General features: G+C 36.2%; 1 protein-coding gene across 1 annotated transcript in view; it reads left to right on the top strand.

Moving 5' to 3' along the window:
• The window catches only part of LOC144980054 (phospholipid scramblase 2-like), a 20,215-nt gene extending 1,219 nt beyond the window's left edge, over positions 1-18,996 (top strand). The window contains exons 2-9 of the mRNA XM_078927534.1: positions 2,385-2,582; positions 5,028-5,105; positions 6,235-6,305; positions 11,419-11,555; positions 13,207-13,321; positions 15,980-16,070; positions 17,318-17,376; positions 17,850-18,996. Of these exons, the coding sequence (XP_078783660.1) occupies positions 2,385-2,582; positions 5,028-5,105; positions 6,235-6,305; positions 11,419-11,555; positions 13,207-13,321; positions 15,980-16,070; positions 17,318-17,376; positions 17,850-17,891 (791 nt within the window). The 3' untranslated portion in view covers positions 17,892-18,996. The remainder of the gene's footprint in view (positions 1-2,384; positions 2,583-5,027; positions 5,106-6,234; positions 6,306-11,418; positions 11,556-13,206; positions 13,322-15,979; positions 16,071-17,317; positions 17,377-17,849) is intronic.
• Positions 18,997-24,926: the final 5,930 nt, after the last annotated feature.

The raw sequence follows: 24,926 nt of genomic DNA, 5'->3' as shown, positions 1-24,926 counted from the left end.
GGGATGTCATTATCCAGAGGTTGCACTGTACTTACTTTACTAAGCCATTGGGGCTCCCCATGGAGCATAGGCCGCTGACTGTCTTTCTCCATTTAACTCTGCTCTGGGCTATGGGCCATCCTCTCGTTTTCACTCCAGCTCATTCCAGCCTTCTTCAGTATTCAGGGGCAGGGGTCTGATTCATGGACTGGGACTTAGACGAAAGTCCGAGACTATTTACGTTGTCTCGGACTAAAACATGTTACGAGCTATTAATGAAGCCCGACTATGCAAAGTCTTAGACTAAACGAGGGACTAAACGGGTGAAATTTACACCCGTGATCTAGAAGTGTAAGAAGATGTAACTATCTTTATCTAGAAACTAGCATTAACTCTCTAACTCTCTGGGACTAAATATCAATATTATATGTGCTACGGTCTGGGGGAAGTAATTGTACAGCGCTAGAGCATGGCTACACCGTGGATAAGCATCATATAAGTGCCATCATTACTTATATTTACTGAAAACATTACATTACATGCACATTCACAAACAATTATTACAACCTCAACTCTCGTCTCACATTATTTTTCTATCTCCTCTTCTCTCTCACATAAAATTACAGACACATTTCATTCCAGGTGGGTTGTGATGCAGACCTTTCTTTCATCATCATAGTCGCAAATTGGCCTGACTCTGTGCATTATGCCCGTACTCAGGCTGTCACCACTGATCGGGGCATTTGGATGAACCCAGAGGCCTCTTCGAGGGATCATAATTGGGGACAGTGGGTAAATGATCCGTCCATGGCTGATGACCACTCTCAGAAATCCTCGTACTTACAGAGAACGGCAGTATAATCACTCACACAGCGCAACTCGATCAACGATTGAGAGATGCGTTGGCGTGGCAAACCAACGCGTTCATTTCTTACGAGTAGGTCTACGACTCAAACCAAAGAGAACTTGCAAGGTCATTGTTGTCTGCCCAATGTTGCACAACAGAGTCAGCTGTTCTCGTCTCCCTCCACCACCTCCAGATTCTTATGTCTGAATCAAGTTCGAGCAGCTCTGACTCCGAAAATGACATGATGAAGACAATAAATCTGGCGATACAACAGAAAGAGAAAGGACAGTTGCCTGGAAGGCTGTTCAGGGCTTCATTATTCTAAAAGTCTCTTTTGTGGAAAACAGCGATCAAAACAAACAAGAAAAGGAAATATATATGATTTTTGTGCTACTTTGCATGCAGAGCTGGAAAAGTTACACATGTCTATGATGTTTTATTATACTTTCCTGGGGAATTCCCAGTTAAAAATAAGTTGATCTCTGTAGTCTGAGACCTCACACACATAGTCCATGACTTGACAGTCAGAGACAAAGTCTGACTCTATGGATAGCTTAATTTTTGTAGGCTCGGACTTCCCCCAAGTCTCGGACAATGAAGTCTCAGACTTCGTTATTGTCTGAGACTATTATAGTCTTGATCCATGAATCAGACCCCTGATCTTCTGTTGTTGACCTCCTCCATATTCCTACCCCTTCTTCTCTTTCTGATTCCATGTAAGGGCCTGCCGGTTGATGTTGTCCTGTGGCTTTCTTAGTTGTAGTGTTTGTCCAATCCATCTCCATTTCCTGCGCTGGATTACCACATTGACAGGCTCTTGTTTTGCTTTCTTGCACAGTTCCATCATTTTCAATTTTTTCTGGCCATCTAATTCTGTATATTTGTCGCAGACTCCAAATCATGTTCTCTAATATTATCTTCTAGAGGAAGTATTACAAGCATGTTTTGTCTAGTATTCCATTAGATTTACAATGTACGCTCTTGTCCGCTGAAATTCAGCTTTCTGTTATATTGATATGTCAATATTCAGATAATTTCTGAGCTTCACCAAGTATGCTTGCCAAAGCGATCGCATACAGATTGTAACCTTAGCCATCACTTACAGATGGGAATTAGTCCTTCAGAGTTACATATGGCATGGAGCTGGAGCTTATCTTGTGGTCTCTGCAGTGGACAGTAGCTATAATTTGCCTCTCTTTAAATAGGATGCTGGTCTATCACAGAGTACCTTCCACCATATTTTACAGACCCAGCTTGGGAGCCAAGTGATCTAGCAACTAAGTTATCATGGCCCATGTTGGATGGGGAGGGAAGCCAAAAATGAAAACAAAACATTTTATAACACGAGGTAAATGACCTGATTTTTAACTTTTATTTTTTGTTGTTTTTTTTTCATGTTGTTCTTTTCTTTGGGTTTTTTTTTGTTTATTGTTTTTTTCTTTCTTTTTTTTCTTTTTCTTTTTTAAAAATGAATTTTAAAAATATTTTTTTTCTTGTTATTTTTTTTTTCTTCTTTTTTTTTTTTGAGATTTGAGCTTCATTTCTTTTCATGCCCTAGGTTCTGCCTTCCAGCCAACAGAGTACACCACCTCATCCAGTGAACCGCCATCCTATAAGTCCGTCATTGCTGGACAGGAAACGATAGAAGCTGCAAGACCCAACCAAGTTGAATTAGGTTTCTATGCCAGGAGTGGTTTGGACATTCTCGATGGATGCGAGAGGGTTAACATTAGCAAGCTAATGAACGCAGAGATAGGTATTGTGTTACAAATAACGATATTGTTGTTATTATTATTATTATTATTATTATTATTATTATTATTATTATTATTATTATTATTATTATTGTTATTATTACTTTTATTATTATTATTATTATTATTATTATTATTATTATTATTGTTATTATTGTTATTATTGTTATTATTATTATTATTATCATCATCATCATCATCATCATCATCATCATCATCATCATCATCATCATCATTATTATTACTATTATTATTATTATTATTATTATTATTATTATTATTATTATTATTATTATTATTATTATTATTATTGTTATTATTATTATTATTATTATTGTTAATATTATTAATATTAATATTATTATTACTACAACTACTACTAGACTAGCATCTGCATTTGTTGCCATTTTTCCCCCAAAAAAGTTACCAGGCCACTTATACAAATATGAACTGCTGCGCTGGAATCGCAAAATACGTCTTTTGGCACTTGTAAGTTATGTCAAATTCTTGGCCCATAATGTTATCTTAGCTGACGGTGCTGGAGATTAATAAAAAAAAAAGAAAACAAGAAAGATTGCACTGCACACCAATATATTTGAAAAACAAAAAGATGCTCATTACTATTTATTTGCATGTTCCAAATTGAAGCTAGCAAATGTAGCTGAGATGTGAGCACTTCAACAGGGCAACCAAAAACAATGATACAAGTTTACCCCTGAGGGGGATCTGTAGCGGAACCATATATTTGTAAAAACATTTACTGCAAAGACAGACCCCTAGAAGCACACTCAATGCATTGGCAGGTACACAACAGAAATCAGTGAAAACAAATGCAACGTTGCCAGAAAAAAATATTAAAAAATTGATAATATCCACAATTTCAATTCAATCTTTTATATCTATGATAAGAAATGAATGTGTTAGTTCGAAAGCAGGCTCTGTTTGAGTGGTGTTAGATATGAAAATGCCCAATAATCTAACACTTGTCATCTTTCTTTATTTTGTTCAACAAGATAATAATGCAATTAAAATTTTTAAAATCAGTCTTTCCTGTTGCCATTATTGAATTACTTGAAAAGTGTCAAAGCATCGGATCAGTTCATGCAGGGAATGATGATTTTTAAAAAAAGTTTTCATTTTATTCCTGATAATTGAAGTTTAGGAGGTTTATACAGCTAAGGTATAGTAATGGTAATGCTGTGTTGGCCTATGACCAATTGTAAAGCACTTTATGCCCAGTTAGTAGGTATAGCCGATATTGCCCTATAAACAAAAAGTCGCATTTTTTGTATTCTTTTTCATGGGCATTGTCATTGGTTCCTTGACATGATGACAATTGAAGTAAACTGAAGAAAACTTGACTCATAATTTGATAGTTAAAATGCAGGTTTTATTCATGTTTTCCTTACTCATTGATCTCCCCTTACTTAATCGCCCACAGCGGTAATTGGTTACTCATTGACAATTTTATCTCTTTTAATCGGCAAGCTGTACTGTCGTTGAGGCGAGATCACAGAAACTGGAGCTTTCTAAATTATGTTCAGTTTCAGCACGATTGGTGGTGGTGGTTGTGGTGATGATGATGAGGAAAATGATATTTGTGATAATAATAACAATAACAGGTTTGCAAGTTATTGATATATCAATCTGTAAAAATATCATCATCATCATTACTGTTATTATTATTATTATTATTATTATTATTATTATTATTATTATTATTATTATTATTATTATTATTATTATTATTATTATTATTATTATTATTATCATCGTCTTATCAGCATTATTATTATTATTACTACACTCCAGCATGGTTTCCTCGAACTCAACTCAATCGAATGTCCCAAATTTTTTCCCTATTATTCTTTGTTATTATTCCTTTCCTTCCTCAAACCAATTTTTACCTCGAGCACGGTTTCCTCAAACAAATGTTGTGATACAAATACAACCCCCCCCCACACACACACACACACACGCACACCACACACACCAACCCCTTATAACTGTCACATATATAGTTATTTCACTCAACATATCAATAAAGAAAATAAATGATAAAATTCCCTTTATCCATCCTCAATCTGAGATTTGTCTTAGGGTCTATCCCAAGGAGAGACTGGAATAACCCAAGTGTCAGCCGCAGCTTACCACAGCAAATTGAGCTAGATGGAGATGGCTTGCTTCGGGCCACATAATGCGTTGAATATTCGAACTAGGTACCTTTCAGGTATAAAGCAAGTACCATACTGCTGTGTTACACTGTCCCCCACCCCCTCCTCTCCATTAAGTAATCTTTGGCAAGGCATGGTTTCCTCGAACTACAGTTTCCCCGAACCTTTTTTGCGTGTCCCAGGGAGTTCGAGTAAAGTGAGCTAGAGTGTATGTTATCATCGCATTATGTAAGTTGTTTATCTATATTTCCATTAATCTCCACAACTCCACAGCCGTGACAACGATAGACAAGCCTCGTCAATTTGTTGTCACCAATGACAGCGAGCAACAGTTGTTTTCACTCCTAGAAAGTAAGTAAGGATTTTTTATACTATAATATAGGCCTGTCAACTCTCCAAGTTTAGCCGAGAAATCTCAGATATTTGTTCTCATTCCCATTTGTTGTTGATGTTGTTGTTGTAATTTTCAGCTATTTGCCCAATTTTTATCATCATCATCATCATCATGACTAATATCCTCATCATCACCACTGCCACCGCCATTATCATCATCATTGTTAAATCTCAGATTTGTCATGACGTTTTCCCAAACTTAAGCACTGAAAAGTTAGCAAGTCTGTAAATATAGCGCATCAAGTAGCTGGAGTGACTCACTCTCTTTAGCAATTGCAGTCTACAGTAAAATTTGTTAAAAAGAAAAGATTGCAGTAGATATTGGAAAAAATTACAGTTTGTTTAAAGTTTGTCTACAATTAACAATTTTTATTTATTGTTTGTAAATTTTAGAGAATCTGAACGTGCCATTCTACATGCTAAACCAACAAAAAGGTTGTCTTCAATTATTGTTTTATGATAATAATTTTTATGATATATTTATAGATCTCTCTCCCATAATCATAAGAAATGTTCATGTCTCGATAGCCCAGTTGGTAGAGTACTCGCTTCACACTCAAAGGGACTGGGATTGAGTCTTATTGAAGTCACAATTTTTTTTTTCCGACCCACCTGTCCAACCAGCAGTGATTGGGTAGCTGGGTCTGTTAGATCTTGCAGAACATACTTTGTAATAGACCAGCGTCCTTTCCAAAGGGTAGCAACTATTTCACGCTACAGAAACTTTGACAAAATCCAATGTGTCTGAAGGACTACTTTTTTTTTTTTTACTACTACTTAGTTCAGAAAAGAGCAAAGTGTTGATATTCTCCCTCTTCTTCTTCTTCTTTTCTTCTTCTTCTTCTTCTTCTTCTTCTTCTTCTTCTTCTTCTTCTTCTTCTTCTTCTTCTTCTTCTTCTTCTTCTTCTTCTTCTTCTTCTTCTTCTTCTTCTTCTTCTTCTTCTTCTTCTTCTTATTGTTATTATTATTATTATCATTATTATTATTATTATTATTATTATTATTATTATTATTATTATTATTATTATTATTATTATTATTATTATTATTATTATTATTATTATTATTATTATTATTATATTGTTAGATGAAGACACCATGACAGACTTTGTCAATCACCGGTCATTTGAAATCAATGCCCTAGATCCCAATGGAAGGGTAAGTTTGGATTAATTTATTCATCTATTAAGTAATGATTCTATCACCATTAGGAAAAAGAATTAAGACAAAACAAAAAATTACCTACCTACCAAGGATAAAATTCAGAAAAGTGAGTGGAGCAGGCACTTATGTTGGTAACAACAAGATATGAAGTGAGTAGAAAAGTGCCAGAAGACAATAGAGAATAAAAATTTTTTTCGCGGCGGTGGTGGGGTTTGAACCTGCGACCTTATTGGTACGACAACTCCGCCTGGCAGGTGAGAGCGTGGCTCTACCGTGTGAGCTATCCACGAACACAAAAATATTCGTCTCAAACCCAAAGTCATTTCTAGATCCCTCTCTCACCCACTTCTTGAGATCGCCGATTCGTTCGCCACCATCGCGAAGTAATTTTGACCAGCAGTTAAGCCTAATAGCCAATATTCTCATCACAAACATATAACATAGAAACGATTGAGACATTGAGTATGCTCCGGTGTATGGGGTGAATTTTTAATTCAGAAAAGTGAGTGGAGCAGGCACTTATGTTGGTAACAACAAGATATGAAGTGAGTAGAAAAGTGCCAGAAGACAATAGAGAATAAAAATTTTTTTCGCGGCGGTGGTGGGGTTTGAACCTGCGACCTTATTGGTACGACAACTCCGCCTGGCAGGTGAGAGCGTGGCTCTACCGTGTGAGCTATCCACGAACACAAAAATATTCGTTTCAAACCCAAAGTCATTTCTAGATCCCTCTCTCACCCACTTCTTGAGATCGCCGATTCGTTCGCCACCATCGCGAAGTAATTTTGACCAGCAGTTAAGCCTAATAGCCAATATTCTCATCACAAACATATAACATAGAAACGATTGAGACATTGAGTATGCTCCGGTGTATGGGGTGAATTTTTAATTCAGAAAAGTGAGTGGAGCAGGCACTTATGTTGGTAACAACAAGATATGAAGTGAGTAGAAAAGTGCCAGAAGACAATAGAGAATAAAAATTTTTTTCGCGGCGGTGGTGGGGTTTGAACCTGCGACCTTATTGGTACGACAACTCCGCCTGGCAGGTGAGAGCGTGGCTCTACCGTGTGAGCTATCCACGAACACAAAAATATTCGTTTCAAACCCAAAGTCATTTCTAGATCCCTCTCTCACCCACTTCTTGAGATCGCCGATTCGTTCGCCACCATCGCGAAGTAATTTTGACCAGCAGTTAAGCCTAATAGCCAATATTCTCATCACAAACATATAACATAGAAACGATTGAGACATTGAGTATGCTCCGGTGTATGGGGTGAATTTTTAATTCAGAAAAGTGAGTGGAGCAGGCACTTATGTTGGTAACAACAAGATATGAAGTGAGTAGAAAAGTGCCAGAAGACAATAGAGAATAAAAATTTTTTTCGCGGCGGTGGTGGGGTTTGAACTGCGACTTACTGGTACGACAACTCCGCTGGCAGGTGGAGGTGGCTCTACCGTGTGAGTATCCACACACCAAAATATTCGTTTCAATCCCAAGTCATTTCTAGATCCTCTCTCACCCACTTCTTGAGATCGCGATTCGTTCGCACCATCGCGAAGTAATTTTGACCAGCAGTTAGCCTAATAGCAATATTCTCATCACAAACAATAACATAGAAACGATTGAGACATTGAGTATGCTCCGGTGTATGGGTGAATTTTTAATTCAGAAAAGTGAGTGGAGCAGGCACTTATGTTGGTAACAACAAGATATGAAGTGAGTAGAAAAGTGCAGAAGACAATAGAGAATAAAAATTTTTTTCGCGGCGGTGGTGGGTTTGAATGCGACCTATGTACGCACTCGCCTGGCGGTGAGGCGTGGCTCTACCGTGATATCCACAAACACAAAAATATTTTTTTCAACCCAAAGTCATTCTGACCTCTTCACCCACTTCTATGAGTCGCGATGCGTCGCCACCATCGCGAATAATTTTGACCACAGTTAAGCCTAATAGCCAATTTTCTATCAAAATATAAATAGAACGATGAGAATTGAGTATCTCCGTGTAATGGGGTGAATTTAATTCGAAAGTGAGGGACAGGACTTATGTGGTAACAACAAGATATGAGTGAGTAGAAAGTGCAGAAGACAATAGAGAATTAAAAATTTTTTTCGCGGCCGTGTGGTAGAGCCACGCTCTCACCTGCCAGGCGGACGTTGTCTACCAAAGGTCGCAGGTTCAAACACAACTCACGTCGAAACAAATATTTTATTCTCTCATGTCTTCTGGCACTTTTCTACTCACTCAATCTGTAATTTGACCACATAAGCGCTATACCACTTTCTGAATAAAAATTAACCATAACGAGAGAATTATATGCTCCGTTATGGTTATATTTTGTATTAGAAACATGAGTTAAGCGGTCATACTTGTGGTACAACAACGATTGAAGTGGTAGAAGGTCTAGAAGACTTGAGATAAAAATTTTTTTTCGGGGTAGGTGGTAGAGCCACGCTCTCACCTGCCAGGCGAGTTGTCGTACCATAAGGTCGCAGGTTCAAACCCACCACCGCCGCGAAAAATATTTTTATTCTCTATTGTCTTCTGGCACTTTTCTACTCACTTCATATCTTGTTGTTACAACATAAGTGCCTGCTCCACTCACTTTTCTGAATTAAAAATTCACCCATTACACCGGGCATACTCAATGTCTCAATCGTTCTCATTTAATGTTGTGATGAGAATATTGGCTATTAGGCTTAACTGCTGGGTCAATATTACTTCCGATGGTGGGCGAAGCATATCGGCGATTCAGAAGTGGGTGAGAGAGGACTAGAAAGACATTTGAGTTTGAAACGAATATTTTTTGTGTCGTGGAAGCTACCGGTAGAAGCCACGCTCTCACCTGCCAGGCGGAGTTGTCGTACCATAGGTCGCAGGTTCAAACCCACACGACCGCGAAAAAAATTTTATATTCTCTATTGTCTTCTGGCACTTTTTACTCACTTCATATCTTGTTGTTACCAAATAAGTGCCTGCTCACTCACTTTCTGAATTAAAAATTCACCCATACACCGGAGCATATCAATGTCATCAATCGTTTCTATGTTATATGTTTGTGATGAGAAATAGTGGTATTAGGCTTAATGCTGGTCAAATTACTTCGCGATGGTGGCGAACAATCGGGATCTCAAGAAGTGGGTGAGAGAGGGATCTAGAAATGACTTTGAGTTTGAAACGAATTTTTGTGTTCGGGGATAGCTCACCGGTAGAGCCACGCTCTCACCTGCCAGGCGGAGTTGTCGTACCAATAAGGTCGCAGGTTCAAACCCCACCACCGCCGCGAAAAAATATTTTTTCTCTATTGTCTTCTGGCACTTTTCTACTCACTTCATATCTTGTTGTTACCAACATAAGTGCCTGCTCCACTCACTTTTCTGAATTAAAAATTCACCCATACACCGGAGCATACTCAATGTCTCAATCGTTTCTATGTTATATGTTTGTGATGAGAATATTGGCTATTAGGCTTAACTGCTGGTCAAAATTAACTTCGCGATGGTGGCGAACGAATCGGCGATCTCAAGAAGTGGTGAGAGAGGGATCTAGAAATGACTTTGAGTTGAAACGAATATTTTTGTGTTCGTGGATAGCTCACACGGTAGAGCCACGCTCTCACCTGCCAGCGGAGTGGTCGTACCAATAAGGTCGCAGGTTCAAACCCCACCCCGCCGCGAAAAAATATTTTTATTCCCTATTGTCTTCTGGCACTTTTCTACTCACTTCATATCTTGTTGTTACCACATAAGTGCCTGCTCCACTCACTTTTCTGAATTAAAATTCACCCATACACGGAGCATACTCAATGTTCAATCGTTTCTATGTTATATGTTTGTGATGAGAATATTGGCTATTAGGCTTAACTGCTGGTCAAAATTACTTCGCGATGGTGGCGAACGAATCGGCGATCTCAAGAAGTGGGTGAGAGAGGGATCTAGAAATGACTTTGGTTTGAAACGAATATTTTGTGTTCGTGGATAGCTCACACGGTAGAGCCACGCTCTCACTGCAGGCGGAGTTGTCGTACCAATAAGGCGCAGGTTCAAACCCCACCCCGCCGCGAAAAATTTTTTTTCCTATTGTCTTCTGGCACTTTTCTACTCACTTCATATCTTGTTGTTACCAACATAAGTGCCTGCTCCACTCACTTTTCTGAATTAAAAATTCACCCCATACACCGGAGCATACTCAATGTCTCAATCGTTTCTATGTTATATGTTTGTGATGAGAATATTGGCTATTAGGCTTAACTGCTGGTCAAAATTACTTCGCGATGGTGGCGAACGAATCGGCGATCTCAAGAAGTGGGTGAGAGAGGGATCTAGAAATGACTTTGGGTTTGAAACGAATATTTTTGTGTTCGTGGATAGCTCACACGGTAGAGCCACGCTCTCACCTGCCAGGCGGAGTTGTCGTACCAATAAGGTCGCAGGTTCAAACCCCACCACCGCCGCGAAAAAAATTTTTATTCTCTATTGTCTTCTGGCACTTTTCTACTCACTTCATATCTTGTTGTTACCAAGGATAAAATTGAATTTGTTCAAAGGCTTAAATTATCTTAAGGAGAGATACCACTAGGTCAATACCAAGATGTAATTTACAAACTTGTCAGTCAGGATTTCAAAATTTTTATATTCTTTTCATATAATGTTGATTGTGAACCATCTTCCTTTTTTTTTTGGGGGGGGGGGGGGGGGGGTCACTGAAAGGTTGCAAGCGGCTATGTGGTCTTGTGGTATGACATTCACTTTCGGATCAGAAGGTCCAGGGTTCGAGCCTCGTGCCCAGCGCATAATTGAGTCCTTGGAGAAGGCTCTTTACTCACATTCTCTCACCGTACTCGGGTGTAAAATGAGTACCTGGCAGTTAACAGCGTTGTCGATTTCCAAAAAATTGTAATATCGCTTTACAGGCATCATGTCCCGTCCTACATGTTAAATGTTGCTGATGACCAGGGACCCTTGTAAAGCGCTTTCAGCGCATTTAGTGGATATTGCGCTATATAAAGCTCAATTATTTTTTTTTAAAGCTCAAGCTATTTTGAACTTCTCTTACTACAATAAAATGAATAACTTCTCAAATTTTCCTTGATCTTTTCCACACAGAAAGCATTCCAAATCATCCGTGAGAGCTCGAGTATCTGCACCTACTGTTGCTTTTTTTGTGCCTGTTTTGGTGATTGCTGTAGAACCGGTGTCAAGGTCAAAGTTGATAACGAAATCATTGGGAGCGTCAACCAGGAGTGAGTCAAATTTGGTTTATTTTTACTGTTTCATTCCTCAATCTTTGTACGGGTAGAGGGAATCAAGTTTCATTCAATTAAATTCCAGGCTGTCCATTAAAGTATTAAGCAAAAATATATGTGGCCCTTTACCATTACGCATACCTAAAAAGAATTTAACTTTGTTTTATTTGTGATCTCTTTTCCAGGATAATCTTATAACTTCTAAAATATACACCACAGTGATGGAAAAATCGTTTTGAATGTCTCTTCATGTTTCTTTTTGTTAGGTTCGAAACGAAACGACCTAAGAAAGAATATTGCAAGAGGTGTACCCCCTCCCCTCCCCCTCCCCCCCCCACCAACCCAAAAAATAAAGAACTAAAAGAAAGCAAGCAAAAACAAATAAACAATATAGCACCATAAGAATAAATGAATTTAAAAGATAAAAAACAAAAGAAGAACAGGTGGATTAGGGGGGGGGGGGGGGGCGGTCAGAAAATAATCTTGACTTCAACCCCAGTGCTCTACCAATCTATTTTGGATTCCACCACTATAAGAACAAGTGATGGTGTAATTTTGGAAGTGTGATCCAGTTTCTGATGGTCCTATAAGGCTCCCCATATAATAGCGTACGCAATTATTACGAGGCGAAAATAAAAACTTATGTTTAGTCAACCGTTGGGATACCGAACAACCTTCACACGCAATACAGGTCTCTCAATTTCTATTGTCATCCTTAATTTTGTAATTAAATCTTTTATTTCATTGGAACTAAGTTGTTTGTTTATTGAATTAAACATTCTTCGAAAGGAGGATTGATAACTTATGCATTTTACCAGAAGGCGAGGAAATTCCAGCAATTTTCATAAAATCATTTGTTGATTGCAGTCATTGCAAACAAAGTGAGCTGTCTGTCTCATAGTTTGTCAATATCTCTCTTAATGCAGGGATCCCAGATTTTTTAATGTCTTTAACTTGAACAGCTTTTACAGCTCTTCCTGATAATGTCAAGGATGTTTGCTCAGTTACATCATTTATTGATATGATTTACCATTTTAAGTGTCACTAATTTGGATTCCTAGATGAAGGTTGTGGTATATGTTTTTGAGAGAAAACAATTCAGATATAACTGTTGATGGAGAATAACTTAAATATGATGGAGTTTTGCTTTTGTGGTTGGAGATCACACATGATTTGTCTTCATTCAACTTCAGCCTCCTCTACCCTCCCACCATATAAGTTAGGCCAGGTTTGAAGTGACAACAGATTCATTCTGTAAGATGTTATAATTTACTATTTAAGATGTTAATTAATACACTGAATATATTTAATTGTCACAAGCAAACAAAACTCATTATTTTTAATGACGATACTATTGAGGAAAGTCTTTTATTTGACACATGGAAGAAAAAGGGCCACAGACTGTGCCTAATGGAATCCCAGAACAAAGAATATGAAATCTTAATGTTTCACCCTCAAGCAATTGCCCTTATTGAGCCGGGAAAGATTCGATCAACTCAAATTTGATGCTCCAAATCCATCCATTTTGTCTGCTAAATTTTGAAATAGTGATTCCCTGAATTAGTTTTAGGTTTCCGAGCACTTCTCTTATCTTTCTTTGATTTTCTTTTCATTTTCTTCTTCTTTTTTTCCCCCCTTTTATTTTTAGCTGTAGCTGTGCTAGCCCGCGGTTCACCATTTACAGTGGGAATAAGGACAATGAAGAACAAGTGTTGAAGATTGATGGTGGAAATGCGTGCTGCAATCCAACAACCAATTATGTGGTAAGAGAATCGTTGATGTTGTTGCTTAACTAACTCAATTCGCAAAGACTGTATTTAAGTAAATCTCATCAGTAATGATAAACATCAACAATGCAAGGTTGCCAATTTTTCATATATATACGGAATTCAGTATATTATAAACCCTCAGTATATTTTCCAATCACCTGCTTAATGGAAAAAATGTAACTACATAATGTCTTTTTACAGAGGTTTAGCACTCAGAAAGGGATCAGTCTGTGTGTGTGCATAAAAGTTCAGTAAAATTTTACCTCCTAAATTGGCAACCCTGACAATGGTCAGCGCACAAAAGTTTGTGTGATCAAGGTTGATTGTAGAGATTTCAGAGATAATTGAATGAGTACTATTTAAGTCAATGGCTGTCCATAAATGAAGGTAATAGCTAGTTGATGTTTTATTTATATTGTCAGTAAGTCTCAGTTGATCTTGAGAAATCAGTTATAATCTTGAAATAGAGAGATGTAAAAAGTTACAGGATATTCTACAGTATTGTAGTATAGTCTTGAAATAGATGTAAAAAGTTACAGGATATTCTACAGTATTGTAGTATAGTCTTGAAATAGATGTAAAAAGTCACAGGATATTCTACAGTATTGTAGTATAGTCTTGAAATAGATGTAAAAAGTCACAGGATATTCTACAGTATTGTAGTATAATAGTCTTGAAATAGATGTAAAAGGCAAGAGACAGGGAGGAATGGAGAGAGATAATTCATGCAGTATCCGAAGCCTGGACCAGGCATGGAACCTAGAAGAAGAAGATGTAAAAAGTTACAGGATATTCTACAGTATTGCAGTATAGTCTTGAAATAGATGTAAAAAGTCACAGGATATTCTACAGTATTGTAGTATAGTACAGTCTTGAAATAGATGTAAAAAGTTACAGGATATTCTACAGTATTGTAGTATAGTCTTGAAATAGATGTAAAAATTTACATGATATTCTACAGTATTGTATTATAGTCTTGAAATAGATGTAAAAAGTCACAGGATATTTTACAGTATTGTAGTATAGTCTTGAAATGGATGTAAAAATTTACATGATATTCTACAGTATTGTATTATAGTCTTGAAATGGATGTAAAAATTTACATGATATTCTACAGTATTGTATTATAGTCTTGAAATAGATGTAAACATTTACATGATATTCTACAGTATTGTATTATAGTCTTGAAATAGATGTAAAAAGTCACAGGATATTCTACAGTACTGTAGTATAGTACAGTCTTGAAATAGATGTAAAAAGTTACAGGATATTCTACAGTAGAGTCTTGAAAAAGAGAGATGTATTGTAGTATAGTCCCTGTATTTAAATTAGCATGAGGAGGTGTGAGTGATCTTTTATATTCAGTCATCCTTTATTGGTTATTGGTTTTGTGTTATTCTGCGAGTGTTTATTGTTTGCAAGCGATTTTGTAGTTTTTGTGATATTTTTTGTGTGTGTTATTTTACATGGGCTTCAAATCAGAATTTTCAAAATGGAGGAATATTTCGTGGAACATGCATTTTATCAAAACAAAGTGGTGCAAGACTGCCCTGGTATTACTATTGGTGGCAGGAACCCTGAATAATTTAAGATATGTTGATGGCACAGTATTACTAACTGAGAATGAAGCAAACTTCCAAATATCATGTACAGAGTTAAAGCCAACAGAGAGGAAATGGGTTTGAACATGACTGTGCAAAAGATGAAATTAATGGTGATGTCAAAGAATGCCGAAAAGATAACAAGGGTAAGAGTGAATGATAAGGTCATAAAACAGGTGGAGTCATTCACATATCTTGGACAGACAATGGCTATCAACAGGAGTGAATTAGAAGTGATAATTAAAGTTGGAATAGCAAAATCAAGATTTGGCTAACTGGAAGATATATTGACATCAGAACGCACAAAAATGATAGCAGGAATAAAAAATTTGAAATGTTACATTCATTCCGCCCTTTTCTACATATGTCGCAGTGACCTGGACATTAAATAAAAATTTAGAAAATAGAATAGAGGATTTTGAGATGTGGACCAACCGTCGATTCGGTAAAATTGGTTGGAAGCAAAAAAAATCTAATCAGGAAGTTTGCCACATTTTGCATATAAGAAATTTACTAAACGCCTTTTAGACAAATAAGGGCCCATGTGAAATTGTATCAGCAACAGGCCCCAATGACTATTTAATGAAATGAGAAACGGAGAAAACTCTCCATCCAACTTGCTTTATAAGGGAGGGCGATTGGGAGTCCTGGATGATGCTCACAATTAACTCATCAAGACTATTTCCAAAACGTCATATGAATCACTAGTCTAGTGTAGTCGTAGTCGACTTAATCAACTCATACGTCGTGAGAAAAGTTTGTGTTGGATGATCGTCAAATTACTGTCAAGACTATAACAGTCATCAGTGGACTTCCACAAGGAGAACAATTATTACTATGAATCATGCTGCATTTGCAGGGCTGCAAGACTACGAAGACCGTGTGTTGTGCACAGTTCGAAGACTTGACCAATCTGTAGACCCGGAAACACAAGGAAACATTGGACAGGGAGAGGAGCTATCAAATGAGCAGAAGCAACGTCAACGGTGTCTCTATGATGTTTCCCTTTGATCGATGTAATTTGATCAATTCACTTTGTTGTTCTCCATAGCTTCACCACCCGAACGATACGACACAGACAGGGGCCATGAAGAAGAAAGGGCCCCGCTTTGGGGGTCTTACCAATAACTACACAATCAACTGTAAGTCGGTGTTGCCTAGGTGGTAAATAAATAATAACGTGAAGTTGAATGTAAGCTTCAATTTAATTACAAAAACAGATCAAATGAATGTTACAGGTTTCCCCTTTATCAACAAAACAGGATGATTGAAACACCACAGATGAATGAGATGATGTTCACTACGCCACAAGTTCACTACGCCACTACCACATCATCTCATTCATCTGTGGTGTTTCAATCATCCTGTTTTGTTGATAAAGGGGAAACCCTTAACGTTCATTTGATCTGTTTTTGTAATTAAATTGAAGCTTACATTCAACTTCACGTTATTATTTATTTCTTCAAGCTTTGAGCAGCAACATTTACACTACCTTGGTGGTAAGGCAATTATATGTCTTGTCTTCTAATTATGTTCAGAAATTTTGAATATACTTAGTGACCTGATAGGTGACCAAAAAGTCTAGTCCTGGCGTTTTCTTGTTTACATGCATAACACATCTTGACTCCTGCTTGAGCAATTGAGTTACTGGATTAAGTATAAGCAATGATAAATAGTGTAGGAATAATGGTCGTCGGACAAAAAGGGTTCTTGTGAATTACATAGAGCATTGATATAATGGGAATGTGTTAAAAAAGTACACATATTATTATCTCTCTTGATATCTGTTATGAGAAAAAAATAAAGATCTACATTTTTAATGTTAATAATGATGATGATGTTCATAATATTGGTGATGATGAAGATGTTATAATGATGATGATAATAATAATAATAATAATAATAATAATAATAATAATAATAATAATAATAATAATAATAATAATATAATAATAATAATAATAATAATAATAATAACGATAATGATGATGATGATAATAATAATAATGATAATAATAATAATAATAATAATAATAATAATAATAATAATAATAATAATAATAATAATAATAATAATAATAATATCATCATCATCATCATAATGATAACGATATTGATAATAATAATAATAATAATAATAATAAATAATAATAATAATAATATAAAATAATAATAATAATAATAATAATAATAATGATAATAACAATAATAATAATAATAATAGTGATAATGATGATAATATTAATGATATATACTTATAATTCCTTTCAGCCACTAATGTTCTCAGCATTTATTTACATCGCAGAGAAACATGAACTAGTGCCATTGTTATTTTATCATTACGGTACAGATTATAATGATTATAATGATTGACTATTCTTTTGAACAGTTCCTGAACAAAGCAATCCTCAACTCAAGGTGATGTGTATCGCTGCAATCATTTTATTTGTAAGTCATTACATTGTGTCTTTGGTTGTTGTCCCTTGTTGTTTTTGGTTTTGTTTTGTTGTGTGTTTTTTTTTTTGTTTTGTTGTGTGTTTTTTTTTTGTTTTGTTTCATTGCATCTTTTATACCAGGTGCAATTACTATTATTATGCTTATGTTGGCTACAGAGTTCTATTAATTGATCAGTGATTTTTCTTTTCCACAATAATATCCACATCATAGTCCACGTCAATATCTGTTTAGTGAAGATAATTATAATGAAGTTGATGATGAAGATAATGATGATGATGATTATGATAATGATAATTATAGTGGTTATAGTGATGATGACAATGACGGTGTTAGTGATGATAATGACAATGATGTAAATGACGACTGAAATGGTGGTGGATGGTGATAATTCACACGATGACTATGATGATGTTTGTGATGATGACCAAGTACCTAGTTTTCTGTCAATCTCTATCTTCACACAGGACTATAGATTCTACAACCCTATTTTCCGTCGATCGTCATGAAGGAATGTGGCATTCAGATATATTGCTCAAAGATGGAGTTGTCATCTACTTTAACAGTCTTCTTAAAAATATGACATATTTCCACAATATAAACATCAATGTCTGTTTCCATCTTATACTTTATTTGTCCTTTAAAGAATATGACGCATTTCTAAGCAACAATCATCTGTTTACATTTTCAACTTTAGATGTCTTCTAAAGAATATGATTTTATGATGCAGTTCCACAATGTAAATGCTGTTGACTGTTTGCAAATGGGTTTCAATTTTACTTCATCTTACATGCCTTTTTTTTTTTTAAACCAAGACAACAGTAACGGTCATGGCTTCTTTTTTCAAGGGATTTTTCATTTAGGGTCAATTCCATCCTAAGACCAAGTCGAATATATAATTTTATTTTATTCAGACAAATTTAGGATACGTTTTACTTCAGTTCTGTAAGACTTTGTTAATGAAAAATAACACTAAAGCAGACATGAGTTTAGAAAACTGGGTGACCTGATGCTGTTTTTAAAAAAATCTGATGTTAAAAATAAATAGATAAATAAACATGAACATTCTGGGTGGGTTTCCTGACCTCCCATAGCGAGTAGAGAGGCACTTACTGTGTCCTCAATCCCCCTATATTTGTTTTCCAACATGCTTTCTGTCTTTGTCTTGGAATGAGATTACTTTAGCCTGGTCCTGGCCGGATACCCTAGCTGGGGTGTATGTATAGTTTTGGGCAATGATATTTTTTTCCTTTGTAAATCTGTTATGCACTGTCACTGTATTATTTTTTGTTTACATATGATATATGATTTGAGTGTATTCCTTTTAGTGGGGACTGTGCTTTTGTCAGGATGAGACTTTTAGGTGATCTCAAACTAAGTACTTTGATAGTGTGCTCTTGGAAGCTACATCTGTTTCCTATTTGAACCAGACCCCCTTTGTCTTACTTTTTCTTAGGTGCTTTCATTGTAAATCTATCAATATTTACTATCCCTTTTTCTTCCTTTTTACTGGCGCTGATATGACCTAAATCCTAAATGTGTTGCAAGCACCATAAAAATCCTTAACTCTCCCCCCCCCCCCCCCCCCCCCCCCCCCCCCCAAAAAAAAAAAAAGCATGAACATTTATCGAGCGCATACCCATAGATAAACCATGCTCAATACACTTCACAATGGTTAATTTATTACCCCAGCAGGCCATATGGTCACCTGTTAGATCCTTTTTGTATTAAGAGTCTTACTATCCATCACTGCCTACAGCCAGGTTCTCATTCACACATAAGTCAAGTGGGGTAATATGCATGTTAAGTGTTTTACCCAAGGACACATTGGGCCAGAATTTTGTACAATCGCTAACACCCATCCAGCCACTGACAATGCTAAACATTGCTTGAATTTTGTGTCAAGGCGAGAGCCACCATACCAATGAGTCACAGAGCCACAGATTTCACCACAGTTGAAGGCTTTGACATGTCAGGGGTCATCTTAATCTATAGGGAATGAGATTAGCGGAAGAGTAGCGTCCCTTGATTGGACGTCCCCATGGCGTACTTAAAGAGTCATTATTATAGTAGGGCTATGGACGTCACCCATAGTCTGTGACGTCACCTGCGGAAAAGTTATTAGAGAGAGAATGTCATGTTAGTTGTGCGCATGGTCTCTCGTCCGCGAGACCATGCGCACAACCAACACGACATTCTCTCTCTAATAACTTTTCTGCAGGTGACGTCACAGACTGTGGGTTACGTCCAATCAAGGGACGCTACTCTTCCGCTTATCTCATTCCCTATTGATTTATCAAGTTACAGTTTTCTGCCAAAAATGAAAAACTGGTACAGAACAATGAATGAATTCCTCGTCCTATTATTTGTTTCATTTTCACGCATTCTTCATACTGATCTTGATATCTGAAATTTATTGATTTCTCTGTTTTCTTTGTCCAAGTTTCACATTTTCTGGGGTTTTTTTTTCTTTTCTTTTAAAAAAACCCAGATTCCTCATCTAAAATATTTCGTCTTATCTTTTGTTGTTGATGAACAGTAGCATTGCCATTGTCTCTTTTTAAACTGTTTTCCTTTGTCTTACTATTTCTATTGACTCTTATAATACCAAATAATGTACACTCACTCTCGTTTTCTTCACTGCGCTTTCATCAACCAATTCCTTTGCTCTGTTATGACCTTTAAAAAAAGTCTTCTAAACCCATAGTGCATAAGGACCAACTGTCCCGATAGAATCAAGACTGTCCTGATTTGACAGTCTGGAGGAAAAGGAAAAAACATATACAGGAAAATGGGTCCATTTTTATTAATGCAAATGATCCTCACATGTCCCAGGTTGTGATTTTTTTGCTAGCAAATTTAAACGGGGAACAGACAAAAATAGAGAGTATTTAATGCAAGTTTTAATGTTTAGTAGATCCAATTTAGATTACTCCCATAGTGGGCAGGGAGGTACTTGCTGTATCTTCTATCCCCCTGTGTCTGTTTTCCAATTGCTTTCTGTCGTCTTGGAATGAGATTACTTGGTTTTGTCCTGGCCCTGGCCGGAGTCCTTGCTGGCAGGGAAACAGTCGAATGTATACTTATAGTTTTGGGGGATGATAGTTTTTTCTTTGTAAATAATCATTTGAGTGTATTCCTCTTGTGTTGGTGTCTGGTTGAGACATTTAGATGATCTCAAACTAAGTACACTGATGGTGTACTCTTGGAATATAAATGTTCCCTATTTGAACCATTCCCCTTTATCTTACCTTTTCCTCAAGTCCTTTTAATTTTACATCAAGAATGTCTTTACTATCCAATTTTCTTCCTTTTGACGCTGATATGGCCTAAACGTGTTACAAGTGCTGCAAAATCCTTAAAAACAAAACAAACAATTTAGATTACATTGTATAATAGTTCAACTATACGTCTGTCTTGAGCCATGAAGTTAGCACATGGTACAGTGTTTTATTTTAACTATTTGTCAAGTTGGCTTCAAGGATAATGATATACATTCCTATTGATTGTATTTACTATGGTAATATTGAGTTTATTCAATATGATATGATACTCCATTTTATTTCAATGTAATATTACACTGTATTTTATATTGAGTTTATTCAATGAAATATTAAACTGTATTTTATATTGAGTTTATTCAATGTAATATTAAACTGTATTTTATATTGAGTTTATTCAATGAAATATTAAACTATTTTATATTGAGTTTATTCAATATAATGTTAAACTGTATTTTATATTGAGTTTATTCAATGTAATATTAAACTGTATTTTATATTGAGTTTATTCAATATAATGTTAAACTGTATTTTATATTGTTTTCTTTCAATTCGATATTATACTGTATTTTCCAGACTATAAGCCATAACTTTTTTCCCCAAGATCTCGACCATGTTGCCTATTATAGTTTCGTGCGGCTAATACAGTCCACTCTGGATAATCGCAACACCTTGGGATCAGTGAAAAGGTCGTGATTAACCTAAGTTGCAATTATCCGAAGTTGAGTTTCCTGTCCGCAATTGCAACATTTTACACATATTATATATGCTAAACTCCAACAAGTTGTTATAAACATTGTTCTTAGCCCACCACAGACTGAGCAATTTGATTGAAACAAAAACAATATGGCATCCCTGTATTAGTTTTTGACAAGCAAAATAAGCTTTTGTGCTCTTATTCAGATTGGATTTACTTTCACTCTTTTGTTCTCAACATTTGTAAGAGTCGAAGAGATTGGCTGTGATTAGAAACAATAAGCTCTTACCAAACTCGTTTGTCACAATACACAGTTGTCAATCCCAAAACAAAGGATATCGTTCAGTCTCTCTTTACAACTGTCATTGTCTACCTGTTGTAAAATCTATGCCCAGCCCCCTCTCCTCCTATTTAATGCCCACAGATGACATCACAAACCCATACTGCAAAGCCCTGCCCTCTTTTGTCTCAAATAGAATGGTGACACACTACTGTAGCATTAAACCCTGCTCACTCTCGATTTTTCAACCTGTCACGATTTCTTCCATGATGAAATTTAATCTTGATATTTTGTTTGTTTGATTTGTTGAATTTACCACTTTATTAGGGCTAAAATTTGTTGCGATTAACCGAAGTTTGTTGCAATTAACCAGTGACTTTTATATAGAATTAATTCCGTTTCTTGGGAAATGAACACAGAACAATCAGCATAATGAGCCAGGCCACAAAAATTATATTAAGAATACCTATGAAAAGAACGAGGAACAAGATCTCTCCAGAGATAAGTGATGAGCTGTTTGGTTTTGTTAAAGAAAAGGGTACGGTAAATGCAATCTTTACATTGAAAACATTAATGCAACGGTCAATCGAAAAACAAAAATCACTTTATCTATGCTTCATTGATTATTCCATAGCTTTTGATTCAGTACAACACAAAACACTATTCAAAATCTTAGAAAAGATCGGTGTAGACAGTAAAGACCTTCAACTTGTGAAAATCTTATACTGGAATCAAACAGCGTTTGTCAAACTGGATAATGAAACATCGGAGTTCTTTAACATCGAGAAGGGAGTAAGACAAGGTTGTGTCTTATCACCGGACCTTTTTAACATTAATAGTGAAATAATATTCAAAGAAATTGAAGATATGAAAGGCGTCGTCGTTGGAGGGCAGAATATGAATAGCATAAGATACGCAGACGATGGTATACTCTCCAGAAAACGTGCAGAAAATTTTAGATATACTGGTGTGCAAAAGTGAAGAGATGGGCCTGAAACTAAATGTTAAGATAACTGAATGCATGATGGTCTCAAAGAATGACAACAACACGACTTCCACTTATCAAGCAAAGGAGAGACCATCAAACAAGAAAAGAAATTTAAATATTTAGGCACTATCATTACCGATCACGCACGTGACATAGAGGATATAAAACAAAGATTAGCAATAGCAAAAAACGGGTTCCATAAAATGCGACCAGTTGTGTCAAACAACAACCTAAAGTTGAAGACCAGAATGCAAGTAGTAGAAACATATGTTATAAGTACCCTTTTATACGGTTGTGAAACGTGGACGCTTGACAAAGAATGTACGAGGAGGTTAGAGGCATTTGAGATGTGGGTGTATAGAAGAATGTTGAGGCTATCATGGACAGACAGGTATAAGAACGAGGAAGTGTTGGAGAAGGTGAGAAAGGGAAGAATACTGATCGATACCATGAGAAAGAGGCAGTTACGGTTTCTGGGACATGTGTGGAGAAGAGACAGAATAGAAAAGTTGGTAACATCTAGGATGATCGAAGGAAAGAGCTAGAGGAAGGCAAAGAATGACTTATCTAAATAACCTAAGAAGCAAAAAAAACAAGCAACACAGATTTCATGCGCACCGCATAGGATCGTGATTCGTGGAGACAGCGGACCAGCAACATGCTCAAGAGCACAAGCCACGATGGATGATGATGATGATGAATTGATGACAGAAGTCACACATTGCCAATGATTTTATTTTCCCTTGTCCACGTCCGATAAGTGTGTAGACTTTGTATGTAACATTGTAACCAGTAAATGCTGGCTGAGATCACACATCGGTTCCTATTGGGCTTATACCCCGGAGTGACTCTTGTAAGGATAAAATTGATTTTTAACAAATATTTGAAATATTTTATAGTCAGGTGCATCTTATAGTCTGGAAAATACGGGACAAGCTTTTATCATATTGAGTGATAGTGATATTATCATTATACAAACACTTGTTATTTTTACTAGACTTTTATGCCTTGCTGAATATTGAGGTTAGATAATATATTTGATTTGTATTTATATTGACTATGCAATATACAAATAAACATAGCAGTTTTTCAATAAATGTTTTCATTTACATAATTTTGGTGCTGCTATTAATTATTGTTGTTGTTGTTGTTATTATTATTATTATTATTATTACTATTATTACGGTTACTTTTTATGGAATTTATGCCGGTTTCTAAAGCGCTAAATTGACAATGGCAATTGCTTGCTATCGTGTTGATAGGACGTTAGCAAAATACTTTCCGCTAGATCTAACAGACCAAGCTAACCAATAATTGCTGGGTAGACAAAAGGGTCAGAAAAAACAAATCTCAACTTTAATCCGCGGTCTATCACATTCCCTTTGCGAGTGATGCGAGCGCTCTACAAACTGAACTATCGTGACCCCAATACCAAGAATAAAGCTCATTCATAGCCTCCCATGGTGGGCAAGAGGTCACTTGTTGTGTCTTTCATCCGCCTGCTTTCTCTCTTTATCTTGGAATGAGATAACTTGGATTGTCCTGACTCCTACTCAGGTGTAAAATGAGTACCTGGCCGTTAAAAGCGTTGTCCCTGTCGGGAAAATAAATTGTATTATCACCTAAAGGGCGTCATGTCTGGATGAGACTTTTAGGTGGTCTCAAAGTATATGTATACCGATAGTGTGCCCTTGGAATCTACATATGTTCCCTTTTTGAATCATTTCCATTGGTCTTACTGGGTGGGGATCTGACCTCCCATAGCGGGCAGGGAGGTACCTACTGTGTCTTTTATCCCCGTATATCTGTTTTCCAACTTGCATTCTGTTTTTGTCTTGGAATGAGATTACTTGGTTTTGTCCTGGCCCTGGTCGGAGTCCTGGCTGGGAGGGAAACAGTCAAATGCATAGTTATTGTTTTGGGAGATGATATTTTTTTCCTTGTAAATCATCTCTCTGTTGTGTATTATTATATTTGTTATTTTTTAATGTATAATGTAAGCATTTGAGTGTGGTCCTCTTTGTTGGATTTTGTTCTTGTGTCCGGATGAGACTTATAGGTGATCTCAAACTAAGTACATTTTCTTCCTTTTTACTGGCGCTGATATAACCTAAATGTGTTGCAAGCGCCGTAAAACCCTTAAAAACAAAAACAAACATTTGTCTTACTTTTTCTCGTGTATTTTCGATTGTAAATCTATAATATTTTGGCTATCCTATTTTCTTCATTTTTACTGCCGTTGAAATTGAAATGACATGTTACATGCAAAAGCATAAACAATGAATTCATTGCAGCCAA

This window comes from Berghia stephanieae, chromosome 9 (assembly GCF_034508935.2).
Source record: "Berghia stephanieae isolate SIO BIC M18660-M18661 chromosome 9, UCSD_Bste_1.3, whole genome shotgun sequence".
NCBI lineage: Eukaryota > Metazoa > Mollusca > Gastropoda > Nudibranchia > Aeolidiidae > Berghia > Berghia stephanieae.
Note: the sequence above shows the minus strand (reverse complement) of the source record. Positions and strands in the feature narration are given on the sequence as shown.